At 36.0% G+C, this 14,487-nt stretch overlaps 1 protein-coding gene across 1 annotated transcript; it reads left to right on the top strand.

Moving 5' to 3' along the window:
* Nucleotides 1-4,592: 4,592 nt before the first annotated feature.
* Nucleotides 4,593-11,342, top strand: LOC123554724 (tumor necrosis factor ligand superfamily member 15-like). The gene is made up of 3 exons (XM_045345029.2): nucleotides 4,593-4,837; nucleotides 7,750-7,915; nucleotides 9,626-11,342. Exons 1-3 carry the CDS (start codon nucleotides 4,640-4,642, stop codon nucleotides 10,063-10,065), a joined length of 804 nt encoding a protein of 267 aa, XP_045200964.2. The 5' UTR covers nucleotides 4,593-4,639; the 3' UTR covers nucleotides 10,066-11,342.
* Nucleotides 11,343-14,487: the final 3,145 nt, after the last annotated feature.

The raw sequence follows: 14,487 nt of genomic DNA, 5'->3' as shown, positions 1-14,487 counted from the left end.
ATTGTACTTAACATAGAGACACCCCTTCACTTCCAGAAAGTCGCGTAAAGCACACTCTATGTCTACCAAATAATGTCCGTCAGGCAAATTAATCTCCATGTCCGTATACGGATCACCAGTATGGATGATGGAGAAGTCTACATTCAAATTCGTCCTGTTTCTTATATAGCTTGTCAATAATTCTACCCAAATGTCTTCCGAAAACCCAAAATGTACTTTACTGTAATGCGCTTCGTAAAGCCATACTTTGTGATGTACCGGACACACTTCCTTTAGGTCCGCAGCGAAGGAATTCATCATATTCTCGAATACTCCCGAGCTATTTTCCATGATTTGACTTCTGAATGATTTTGTCTGATGAAAGCGCTATTATATACACGCCACAAAGCCTCGATTTCAAAAGGAGGCTTGTATTTGTAGTAGGAAGGGCATTTATCTCAATTCTGATCGGTCAGTTAAAATAGTAATACTGGATTAAACCGGTAAAAACCAGACAAGAGGCACTTATTTTCAATGATTCTCATTTAAAGGATAAATATTAAACTTTCCCTACGATTTTATCTCGGTATTGTTAAACAAAGTCGATCCGCGCTATCGCTGGTCAAAATTCTGCTTCCTGATTGGTTGTAGGTAGCGAAGTGTTATATACTTCAGTTCTACAGGTAAATATCATTCGGTTAAAGGATCTCAGGCAGAGCGCATATCACGGTTTATGCTGTATGAACGATTAAATTAGGTATTTCTATTTCATTTTTCGTATCGGGTTTAATAAAGACATTTTGCTATAATCATTTCTATAATTATGTATAAAGCGTTAACGCGCTGTTTAAAATCGATAAATATATAGCGTGGAGTAGACGCAAAGCGATACGTGTCTTAACCTGTCAGGTGTATTGGGAAAACGTTACCGCTTGTCAAAATACTGCATTCCGATTGGCTGATGGTAGTGAAACGATATTTCTATTCAACCATCTAAAGATTTGATTCATTAGGCGAATTTATCCGGACAGGTAAGTTGTATGAACGATTAAATTAGGTGCTTGTATTTCATTTTCGTATCGGGTTTATCAAAGACATTTTGCTTTAATCATTTCTATACTTATGTATAAAGCGTTAACGGCGCTGTTTAAAATCGATAAATCTATAGCGTGGAGTAGACGTAAAGCGATACGGGTCTTAACCTGTCAGGTGTATTGGAAAAACGTTACCGCTTGTCAAAATACTGCATTCCGATTGCCTGTTGATAGTGAAACGATATTTCTATTCAACCATCTAAAGATTTGATTCATTAGGCTAATTTATCCGGACAGGTAAGTTGTATGAACGATTAAATTAGGTATTTCTGTTTCATTTTCGTATCGGGTAAATTCGTGACATTTTGCTATAATCATTTCTTTAATTATGTATAAAGCGTTAACGGCGCTGTTTAAAATCAATATATATGTAGCGTGGAGTAGACGTAAAGCGATACGTGTCTCAACCTGTATTGGAAAAACGTTACCGCTTGTCAAAATAATGCATTCCAGTCGGCTGTTGGTAGTGAAACGATATTTCTATTCAACCATTGATTCATTAGGCGAATTTATCCGGACTGGTAAGTTGTATGAATAATTTAGTTAATTATTTCTATTGTATTTCGTATCGGGTTTATTAAAGAAATTGTAATCATTATATTAATGCACTCATAAATCGCGCTATGTAAAATCATCGTATTTGTACGTTATAGAACGGGTTTAAGCCTGTCAAAATAGTTTATTCTCTGATCAGTATTCAGACTTACCGTTGTCATTTGCAGAAGAGAACGCGTGATCCCCGCAAAATTCGTCCGCGCCGGTGAAAGTGTTAACGGTAAATTTTTCCATGTCACCCGTATGAATTCCAGTGGATGACGGGTGTGCACTCTCTTATATACGATTCGCTTTCTGAACTCGCGATGTCATTCTTTAATAATATTGAGCGTCGATTGGTTAAAATTTCGACGTTTTCATCGGTCAAAACGGCTTTATTGGAGATGTTTCATTGGTTAGTTTTCCTGCCTTCTGATTGGCTATTTTATGTTTAGAAACGACGGTATTAATCTGTATTCTAAAAGTGTTGGTTCATTTTAGCGTGAGACGGGTTTACATCCGTTGAGTGGGTAATAGTTTTAATTTCATTTTATAAATAGGTATTCTCGTATAGTTTTAATGACTGGTCAGCAGTACGTAACTATTATGAATTTTCTTTCGAATGATTTTTATACTAGAGGTTCCTTATAACGCATGCGTATAGCTTTGTTTTCGTGTTATCTCCGGGCCTAAATAAACTAAAAGGAACCAGCGTGTGAGCCATCTGGTCTAGTCGCGTAATGGCTGTCAAGTATTTGAATACTAATTTTTTGCTTAACAGAGGTCTAAATTGAGGCTAGTTTTAATTTAAATTTCACTGTGGATGTATTGTTGACATTTTGGTAGGAAACGTGGGAGAGCAGGTTGTATTCGGTGAAGTCAAGCTCAATGTTAGTATGAGTAGTACTTCCGGGTCACAGAAGTGTGATTGTGATGTCAGTTTACAGTAATGTGACCAGAGACATCTCCCTTAGAAGATACATGACCCCTACTTTTCTCTTCATATCAGTTTTATCATAACTCTTTTAAATGAGGTAAGGATTTGTTCTCTGAAATGGGTCTAGCTATGTTTGCTAGCTCTTTGAAAAAATTCAGTTTTATATAGAATATATAGGGAAAACTATTTAGGCTATTGTGACCTGTAGGCCTGACCCTCGATGTGCGCGAACACGCCCTAGATAAGTATACAAGACATTCCTAAGCATTTTCATAAATACGTCATTAGAATTCAAAATGGCCGCCGCATTCTCGAGCATGCGTACTCCTGACGTTAAAGAGCTGCTTATACTACTCTTAACCGTCGGGATGTTGCGCTTCGCCATTGTAATTTTGCGCTTCGCGATTCACTAAAATGCGAAAGCGAAACGTGAAATCATGATGGTGAAGCTAAATTTGCTAAAGTTTCGCGATCTCGCGCTTCTCCATCGTTAAATCGCTCTTCGCATATCGCTAGAGAAAGCGATGCGCGAAGCAGGAAGCGCAAGTTCACGATGGCGAAACAGTGAAAAAATTTAAAGGGGTGTAAGGAAACTTTTGCAGAGTACTGTTTAAGCTGGAAAAAATATAAGGGAAATACAGTATAGATCTAGAGAAGTATAGATGTCGTTGCCTTTTACTGGAATTATTTCCCTATGCAAGGTATCATGACGATTTGAAACATTTGTATCAGTATAATGAAATAAAGTATATCTTTGTTGATCAGTCTAGTATTCAGTTAGAAGTTATGGCTAATTCCTTGTAACAACTATCGTATATATATAAACAAGTTTACAGGCATATCTCTTCAATGATATATCAAAAAAAAATGATGACATTCTGAAAGTGTGTCACCATGTACCATTACCATTTGTTTTGAATTAATACTTGCACATATATAACGTGGATCACCAAATCACACATTGCATGTGCAATGTTACGCACACGCCTAGTAAAATAAAACATTTTAAATAAGAGATAACAAAGAATAAGGTTTTTATGCAATGTTTCATTTTTGCTACAAATAAACGATAAAATACAGCATTTGTTATTTTAACATAAACAGATATTCAATGAGAGGATACCCTTACCCATCTATATCCTTACCTCTGCCTATTGTGAAAACTGTTCTAGTTAGGCGCCTGGTTCAAGTACAGAATTTAGAAGTGTGGAAGCAGAAAATAAGTCAAAAATAAGTTTGAAAGTAAGCATTTAGGAGTTACTAATCATTACATTGAACGTGTTGTTAAACTTTACACCCCCTTTCCGCCTTGATATTTGCTGATACGTGGGGATTGTGTTTCATGCGCTTACTGTATATAACTGTAGTCATTATGTCACTTAAACTCTAAAGATCTTTGTAATGGCACGGATTTTAAATCGCACGCAATACCTCTTATCAACGGCCCGGATCTAATCTTAAAATAGAAACAGTTCATAAAAATTTAATTGTTCAATTCATAACAACTTAAACATTCAACGACGTTAAGCACATAGCAAATGATAAATAATACTTTTTTACAGTTATTCCAAAACACCGATATCATTTTCTAACACTTACCGCTTTTTTTTAATCAGACCATATTTAACCACTAGCAACAACAGTTAAAATATAGTTACAATAGTTCAATATTAAGTGATAGTTTTTACAAATCAGGGACATATCGTACACAATGTGCAATTTACTCCATTCCATCTAAATGTCTATCATTGTGCCTATTTAAAGTGGAATTCTGCAAAACTTATTATACAGTCTAGTAAATTTGTGATCAGATGATTGACACAGCTACAGTTAACATTTCTGAATAACGATTTCCATCAAAGGCAATGTCAGGTCGTAAAAATATTGGCATGTATTCATCCTTCATAAGTGATTTGCCTGGGCTTCTTTTCATGAACTGTACAGTAATACAAGTCAAATATGTAGAGCGTAAACTTTTTATCTTGTAAAAGTTACCTCATAAAAGTTATTCGTCCCGGCCAAACTTTCAGATAGGCGGAAGATATCACATTAGATCGGTCGTAAAACTGTTAACAAAATGTAGATATAGTTGAGAATGGGGCCCATTTTTAAAGCTATAATAATCTGCATTTTGTGTTTGGTTGTTGTTGTGTTAGCAACTGTTTTAGCGCTTGTTTGGACAATGCCAGACTTACCTAAAACCGTAATTAATGACAAAATATGTTTGCCGAATGAAAATGACGTACTTCTTTGTGGAAATACACCGGATTTATTACATGATTATTTAAAGAGGGTATGACATTTTTTTATTTACATAATGTAGTTTTATCTTTAATATGGCGGATTGTTCCGCCATTTCATTTAGCCGCAGAGAGTCTACCCAAAACGTCGTTGTTGCGCTCCGCCAATGTCGCCTCGCAAATTGACATTGTGACGCCCTGCCGAATTTCGCCCCGACAAACGTTGCACCGCCTAAAGTAGCCCAGACGAATTTCGCCCGCTAAACGCTGCCCTGCAAAACTGGCCCCGACTGACTTAAGGGCCAGGGTTTTACATGGAACTACCTGCGTTATTGAGGAAAAAGACAAAACCCTGACAGGCATTCACGCACGCACGCAAGAACGCACACACACATATTGTTCTCTATCCATCTATGTATCAGGGAAAAAATCTTGAAATCTTTAAGTTACACATCTTGTCAATGGCGGACACACTAATGGATTAAAGGTCGCGTGGTGGGGTCCGAGAGGTGGAGTGAGCAATTTCCTCTATAACATTTTCCTCCAATTTGATAAATACTATACTCGGCAAAAAAATGTTCTGCAACAAAACATGTTTTATGCAGTAACTTATTTATTGCTTAACATACAATAATAATTCATATATCAAATAAAAGTACAATTCAATCTTAACAAAATACTGAAAACAGAATGAAAATTGAAATACCGGTTTCGACATATTTTATGTTCAAAGTCACATAGGGTACCTGATCAAAAGTTGCAAAATTGCTGAGTGAATTTCAATATTGCGTATATCTACCATTTTGCGCATTGCATTCAAGCAGACGACTCCTTATTGAAACCACAAGCCTGCGGATTTTCTGTTGTGGAATGAGAGCCCACACCTGTTACAGAATGTTGGGCAGGTCGTCAAGTCTTGTCTCTCTTGTAATTCTTTTATTTACAGTACGCCCAAGAATGTCCCATAAGTGTTCAATGCATGCCAAATCTGGTGTTATTAATGGCCACTGCATTCGCTGAACTCAATGTTAGTTCAGAAAATTATCAACGATTCTGGTGCGATGTGGTCTGGCATTGTCGTCCTGAAAAAATGCTTTCGGACCCAAGCGAGCAATACATGTATACGGCAAAACATTCAAGCAGACGACTCCTCTAGCGCATTAATGAAACATTATGTGAGATAAACGGTATTGGTCAAAGCAATGCGATTTTGCAACTTTTGACAGGCTACCCTACTTGACTTTGAACAATAAATATTCAAAAAGTTATGATTCGATTTTCATTCTGCATTCAATATTTGATCACGTTGACATGTACTTTTATTTGATATATGAATTTTATCCGTGCGTTTAGTAATAAAAATATTACAACATAAAACATGTTTTGTTGCAGAACTTTTTTTGTCGAGTATATAATGCCGTTCTCTTCAAAAAGACGACGTTTGGCGGGACGACGTCTAGCTTCGCGACAGTCGGCGGGGCGAGGCGCCTTAACGACGTTTGTAAGGGCAACGTTTAGCGGGGCAACATTCGGCAGGGCGACGTTTATCTAAGTAACATTCGGTTGATTGACGTTTGAAAAGGGGCGATATTTGACGGGGTGACGTTTTTCGGCGCAACGTTCCGCGAGGCGTCAAACGTAATAACGAAATGGCACAAAACAGCCACCAACCTTAAATCTTTATGATTGCAGTTGTGTATATATCATAACATTATAATATATAATACCGCTTGGCGACCCGTTAATGCATCCCAGTTGTTGCAATTTTCTCTGATACTTTCTTTCAATGTTTCCGTAAACATAAGGCTTCTTTAGTCGGTGATTCGAAAGACAAATGTGGAAGGGGGTCTTGAAGAGTGTTACCTGTCATGAACTGATTCCGATTTTATTCTATTTGGTTACGTTCAACGCATTTTACACTTCAATATAGTCGTCTTATAGGTTTTCCGTCCAGGTAGACTTTGATGTATTAGTTATTAACAAGGGTCTGATATAGACAATTGAATGTCATAGTATTGAAACATTGCGTCTAACCTTATTTTTCAATGCGTACTCAAGTTATTTCAGATGTATACAAATGCTATTCAGGTAAACTTATACGTATATTCTTAGGACGGCCAGCACATTTTTATGCGATCCTGCCAGGCATATGTATGTTTTTGACAACACATAAAATGACGTCACTCGACCATCAGCTATTTCCGGAAGTAAAGAAAATGAAAATAGAAATGCTAAACTTGAAAACAAAAGCCGTATTTTGATTCGAAGTCAGGACTTGTTCTTTTTATTTCTTATTTTTTTTTTTTTTGCTATTGTGGAGTCAATTTTCAGCACTTTCTAACAAATTGAAATGACCTGGGCATTAGTAATGCATGTCAGCTTTTCATCTACAAAATGATATATGAGCTCTGAATAAACACAAATCCCACAGGGGTTCGTAACGGACCTAGGGTACATTGATAATTTTAGAACTTTATCAAATCGCTCGAAAGGTCGTTTTTGATGTTGTCCGAGAGTGTCAGTATATGCCTCAGGTGTACGATATAACCGTATTTAAGAGCTGCAGACCTAGACATTTCAGAAATATTTTCAAAATAAATTTCGTATTATAAATGTTGATTCTACGGAAGCGTGAAATGGCCATCAGACGTTAATACGTTTTAATATGTTAGGGCTGCGGGAATGATATATATATATATATATATATATATATATATATATATATTATATATATATATATATATATATATATATATATATATATATATATATATATATATATATATATTAACCCCTTTACATATATACAGTTGAGACACGGTATCTCGAAGGGTCTCTTCAAAGAGTCTAACGTTGTACTTCAAGATAACCGAAATTCGAGATATTGAGTTTGTGTCAACCACATTTATCTATAAAACTTTGAACACATGTATTCATCTATTAACATTTGAACATATATATTTAGATAACGGCCGAAAAATATGACAAGATTAAACAAGAGGACGAAGAGCGGCAACAGAAATATCTTAACGAAAACAGAGTCCGCCTGATGGCCATTTATGACAAATATTTTTGGGAAATGAAGCCAGCTGCCAAACTAACGGGAAAAGAACAGCCAAAGTCTAATAAAAGTATGCATAAATATCATTCATCAATTTTTATTATACGAGAGAATATTTCCATATACCACAACGTATGAAAAACACCTAAATACCTTCATTTTGCATTCATATTTGCAAAGTAAGCCCACAACGAAAGATCTGTAATGGAAAAATATAACAGACTCGTTGCTTTAAAAGTCCAACAAGTACATTTTAATCTTATGCAAAATCACGAGGTAGAACCTTAAATCTGCATAAATTACCAAGGTACTGGTTGTTTCGGGTTATAAATTTGTAATCTTGTGCCAATATAAAAACGTTTTTTACGGTTTAAAGAACGCCTTGAAACATGATATGAAACCGGTCATTAATCTATAAAGTCAACGAAGGGCAGATCATGCAAACCGCCAAATTTGAAAAGAAATCCTGGTTGTATTTATTGAAAAAGCTTGTAAACAGAAAATCATATCCTTCGTTGGTCGAAATTATCATCGTTATTATTATTATTATTATTATTATTATTATTTGATACTTTTATTGTCCCCGTCATAGGTGTGTGTGGGTCGAAATTGTTTGTTGATCAGCCAGTTCCGTTTGTGTGTCTTATATAAAAAATATCATTTATAGCTGCCACTCTGCATGCTAGTACGTTAAAGTTATGTTGTCTCAAATGAACATGAAAAGGCGTAGCGTATTATTTTCACCCGAGTAGATATTATAATACACGATCAGTACAGGGCTTTGATGCACAAATAATACGTGGAAATGTAAACATGTGCATATTTTACAATGCTTCAGAATCCAAATTTACGAATCAGTATCAGATGTCAGCCTTATATATTTATCACGCATAAAGAAATGTATATGAAACTGTTCTAAGGGTATTTCCCTGCTTGTAGGTGCGATGGGGAATATCCTGCCTAAAGATAACAGTTTAGGCGGTCGAGATACCGCGTAAACAGTTACCCATGAGTCGGATTTTCCCTTCTACACCAGTGATAAAATCTTTACTCAAAAGTAATAGTAAAGATGTCATTTCGTTTCAAAGACAAACATTTTTTTTACTTAAGAAATAATTTATAGCAAAAGAATGCTTTTTATACATTATTTATGCACGATAGGCGGTTATACGTCGGGCGTAATAACTGAAGGATGGCGCAGCCCGAGTTAAATTATTTGTACGACGTATTACCGCCAGAGTGTATAAATAGTGTTAAAATACTCTTTTCCTATAAATTAATTCAATTCTAATATGCCCTTAATCTAAAATTGTAGATAAAACATAGAAGCGCTCTTTCTTGGTCGCAACAGAAACTTTGACGTCACCGCACGTTTACGTGACGTTATTCTAGCGTAAGAGTGTTTTAACAGAGACTTTTCATTTACCCAAGCGTAACGTTATGTATGTTTCGTTAAATAGCTATTTACTTTGATATTTACCATGTTTATTACGTAAAACGAAATAAAGCACGAGTCTTTTAAATAAGATTATAAAGTTATACTTACTTATGCGTCATTTACATCACAAGTGTCGTCTTACAAATGGGAGGAGTTTTCCGGCACTGATGAAAACACCGGAAACTCCCACCCGGTGATCTTTTGTCTATGTTTTAAGTACATCTGATCAGGTAATGATAGCGTTCATTTACCGTTTTGTTTCGAAATTATCATCATGATGCTTCACTGTTTCTAGAAGGAGAAAAACTTTATCAAATTAAACAAAACGATTGCTATTTTCAGAGAGTCATGCTAAGATGACGTCTGTACAAGTTTGGCGCCATGGGAGAGAACTCTACGATACAAGTGGGTTTGAACGTTACGGCCTGCGATATAGAAATGGTCGTTTAGTTGTCCCCGTATCAGGCACTTACTTTATATATTGCCATGTTGACTTTTTCGAACCATGTGTTCCCTCCACCGGTAAACCAAATGTCAAGAACGCGAGCACGCCACTTAAACTTGGTATCTTTAAGTTTAATATCTTTGACGCAGAGGAGTCTGAATTAGTTTCAAGCGTTCAGCCCCACACAATTTCTAGCAATCGATACTTCAACTCGTACAATAGTTACGTATCGACACTTGCTGAATTAAAAGCTGGAGACGAAATATCTGTGAAAGTATCAAATATTACTTACCTTAGATATACAAGAGATAACTATTTTGGCTTGAATCTAGTTTAGATCTCCCCTATGTGGAAGGCGTCCTCGCTCGCAGGGAGGGGCAGTGATGGAAACTTTTCATTTGTTGTTGATATTCCTTCCAAATACAAAAGTTTTGGTTCCCTAACAAAGCTCATACGAAATGCACTGAATTTTCTTTTTAAGAGGAAGTGCTTACTCGCATAGTTGTGCAACAGAAATAGGATGTAATGACCGTTCGTTTCGGTTAAACAAGCAGCTTTTTTATTTTTCTAAGATATAAAATGCAACGAAAGACTACCTGTGGTCATGTTTTGGGTTTTGGATAAGTTCAGATGAATTTGTGGCATTCTTGATACAAAATAACATTTTTCATTTATTTACGTGTAGGCCGTTTACAAACAGCACCATATATTGTAGTATGAATAGAAGTCATTTTAGTTCATTTTACATTAATTGTACAGTAAATGATTTTGTATTGCCTGTTTATTTTGAAAAGCTGTTTTTCTTTTTTTTCTTTTTTTCTTTTTTGTTTAGCGTTTAAAACACATATATTTCTCTGCAATAAATCGGAAATTAACAACCTTTTTTCACCGCATTCGCATATAATTTGACCGAAAAACTATACATGTCTTATTGTTTATTCGTTTATTTGTCCCACAGAAACTAACTTTCCTTACACCCTAAAGAAGTCATGGTATCAAAATATAGTTCTTCTTGTGAACTGCAGACGTGCAGTGTATCAGCGAGTTGAAATCTATAACTTGAATCAACAGGTAGTACAAAATAGTTTTAGTTCCCCTCCAATTGATGAAAGGTTTCCATCACTGGCAGACATTCCATAGTAAGATTAATATTCAGCTTAGACGACCATGATTATTTTCGTTTATCCATATGGTCCAATAGCAAGTGCCTGTTACCTTTTTAAACATATGCCATTAAAGCCAAATTATGTTAGATTATTACCTTCGCTGTTTTTGTCCTTTTTGTACGTTTAAAGCCTGTCTTATTTCATTCATTCGTTACTTGTTTATTAAAAGCTTATAATATTTTTTGTTTAATCCGACTTTTATGCATGCGCGATTTTTATGATGATTTGTATACATGTTCTCATACGCCATTCACTGTGAGCTGTTTTGTTTTCTGCTGATAAGCACTCACAATGATTAAAGACTACGTCACAACGTCACATGATGACAAGTGGAGGCTATGTCACGTGATTGACTAGTTATTATTGCCCGTTTATTCATGTTTGTGTAATAAAAAGCATTTTGAAAAAGTATAATTGTGCCATTCTTAATCAGTCTTGTGAAACTAGCTGACATAAAAATGAAAAATAAATATGTATGTTTAAGTTATGTTTTCTCTTAAAATGTCGATGTCCGAAATACTTGAAATTAGCAGGTTGCGAGTGTTCTTTGTGACATTATTATAGTGTACTTTCTCAAGAGACTAATTTGTTCAGCACTTTTTGTTGTTACAATTTTTATACATCATCTAACTGAAAAAGATTTTTTGATGAACGAACCACAGTTTGTTATTGTATGCGAATGGTGATGAACTATACGCATGCTTTACACGCAGCTAATGTGTAACTATTATTGTTCCTTCTCTTGAGAAGGAATACTTATGGCCGGTAATACACTTGACTGAGCAAGTGACCTCGAAATCTGTTGTCATTACGAGCTGGCCAATCAAACTCCGTGATCTCTGACGTTAAACATATAATTTCCAAATTGAGGCGACTCTGACTGAACGCGTTCTACGGATATCATAGGATCATTGATTGATTCTTTTATTTCCTCCATTCTTGAAGAGCATAACATGTGTACAGACAGATAGACATATATCAGCAAATTTACATGTAAACAACAAAATAAATATTATCGTTTCCTTCGAATGCATGGTCCGTTATGTGAAAACAAATCCCATTGCGACCCTCTAATATATATGCAACAAATTCACGCAACATGTGGACTTGGATTGACCGAGTCAAATGTGTATAGCCAGAGTATTCTTATTGCCGAATTTACTCTGCTGAAAGAGGTAACGTATTTACTATTTACTTGGGTGTTAGATTTAACAATTTATGTTAGCATAAATACCTGCTTGACATTTTAGGCATAGTTCTTTTTTTTTAATTTTAATGTTGTTGTTTTTTTTTTGTGTGTGTGTTTTTTTTTGTTTTTTTTTGATACAGAAATAAACGCACTCTTGGTGCAAAATGTAACGCCCCCAGGTGCGTTTAAAAAGTAAGTAAAGTGTCTTCTCGACGGAAGTCCTCACCTGGAATGGATGGAACAACTTATTTCCAGCCGAGCTCACGGCAGGCGTCATTTACCTCCCCAGCATCCAGTCTAGACCGATACTGTGAGAAACAGTACTAAATTAAAGTAAAACACCCAGTACTGAACACTAGTCGGGATATCAGCCGCAACCGGGAATCGATCCGGGTCCGGTAATAGAACGCGGATCGCTGGCGTAGTCCAAACTGCTAATCACTGCGCCACTGACTCCCTGATTAAACGGGAGGATACGGAATGTCAATATGGTAGAATGATCTTGTCCTTGTGACCGATTCTGGTGTTCCGCACACTGGTGACCAATACTTTAAACAGACATTGCAACCCAAATTTTACAAGATGATCATTATATATTTATATAGATGTGCCCTAGAAGGGAATTTTGCTATGCTTTAACTTGTATCACTTACGCTGTAAATTAAAGTTAGTTTTCAAACATTGTAATCGACCGATGTATTTTGTTGCGCCATATTCAATGAAGCGTCGTACATGTATATCACGTGAAGCAAGTTTGCAGTTACATATATTTTTCCTTATGATATAAAAAGAGAATCGGAGTCGCTATTGCGTATAAAATTCAATAAAATACTTACTGAGATGTTTTCTTTTTAGTAGTAGTAGCGTCAGTGGTAGTGGTCGTGGTCCTGGTAGTAGCAGTGGCAGAAGCCGTGGTCGTGGCTGTGGCAGTGGTTGTGGCCGTTGCAGTAGCCGTGGTCATGGTTGTGGCAATAGCCGTGTTCGTGGCAGTAGCCGTGAGCGTCCTTTTGGTCGTGGTCATGGCTGTAACCGTGGTCGTGGCTGTGACAGTGGTCGTGGTTTTGGTCGTGGTCGTGGCTCGTGGCAGTAGATGTGGTCGTGGTCGTGGCTGTGGCCGTGGTCATGGCAGTAGCCGTGGCAGTGGTCGTGGTCGTGGCTGTCGCAGAGGCAGTAGCAGTAGTACTACTACTAGTAGTAGTAGTATAGTATGACAGAAAATCATAGTATATCTTGAAATAAATAAAGTGTGTTTTTCTGTACTTAGTAGTTTTTAATATCATGAAATTAGTGCATTCATAGGCCAATCCTCCATTAATAGACTAGAGAAAAAAACATTTATCAAGGTCAACTTGTTATCGTTGTTGTCTTTACTCTCTCTTGAAAACATTCAACGACAGTAAAGTCATTATGAATTTTAATACAGTTTCATAAACTAGTCTGGTGAACTGCAATGTTTCCGAAAAGTAAAATTTTAGTCATTCGATTTTTTTTCTATTGTAAATAAGGTACTATGTATGCTTAGCAATGTTTTTTTTTCCACAATTTCTAAGGAACGATCTCAACGAAATGGATTATTTGAAAGATGAGGGATAAATCTTGCATTTTTAGAAAAAAGGAGACAGTCATGATTCACGCTTGAGATTATAGTCTATACAATAATATACATTTCCAATGCACTTAAACATCAAAGTACACAATGTGCACATAGGAAAACAATTCCAGTCTTGCTATTTTGAGGAATTTAAAAACACACTGAATTTTACATGAGAAATAATTGTTCTGAAATGCGCTCGTAATACATTTTAACAAATATGGTATTTTACTTCGGAAAATAGCCGTGTTAAGGGAAGAAACTCTTGATTTATTTTGAAGAGCTTGGTGTTATGGTAAGACGTCATGCGGAAATAATTTAGTTTAATTGGAAAATGGATATTTTCTCAAAGAAAGGTTAATTAGACCTTTTGACTGTATAAAAGTACCTCGCATTTAAAGATTGTTCTTTTTTTATTTTCATATACTAATTATTATACCTTTATTTCAATTATGTCAGCCTTTAATACGCAATACTCGTAATTACTCGACGGAAATCTTGGTGGAAAGTCTATAAAACTTAGTGAAAGTTAAAGAAAAAAGATTAACATATGTACATAAGAATCTACATGTCGCGGTAGTTACAAACATAAGGCAGGAATACAGTTTTATGTAAGGCAGATTGGTAGCTCAGTTAATAGAGCACATTCCCCGTAATAGAAGTACAACGGGTTCGAACACCGCACTTCGTTAAAATTTTTATGAGAAAAACATTTTCAGTGTAGGATTCCAGCCGAAGACCCCCAGCTTGCAAGTCAGATGCTCTAACAACTGAGCTACCGAGAAGCCTCAAATTACTGAACTCCATCTCACA

This window comes from Mercenaria mercenaria, chromosome 7 (assembly GCF_021730395.1).
Source record: "Mercenaria mercenaria strain notata chromosome 7, MADL_Memer_1, whole genome shotgun sequence".
Taxonomy (NCBI): domain Eukaryota; kingdom Metazoa; phylum Mollusca; class Bivalvia; order Venerida; family Veneridae; genus Mercenaria; species Mercenaria mercenaria.
This window is presented reverse-complemented; position numbering and strand designations above follow the sequence as displayed.

Excerpts from the sequence above, each read along its gene's own strand:
- LOC123554724 (XM_045345029.2), top strand. The coding sequence starts at position 4,640 with ATGGGGCCCATTTTTAAAGCTATAATAATCTGCATTTTGTGTTTGGTT. Across the intron at positions 4,838-7,749 it reads TACATGATTATTTAAAGAGG|ATAACGGCCGAAAAATATGA; the intron begins GTATGACATTTT and ends ATATATATTTAG. Across the intron at positions 7,916-9,625 it reads ACAGCCAAAGTCTAATAAAA|AGAGTCATGCTAAGATGACG; the intron begins GTATGCATAAAT and ends TGCTATTTTCAG.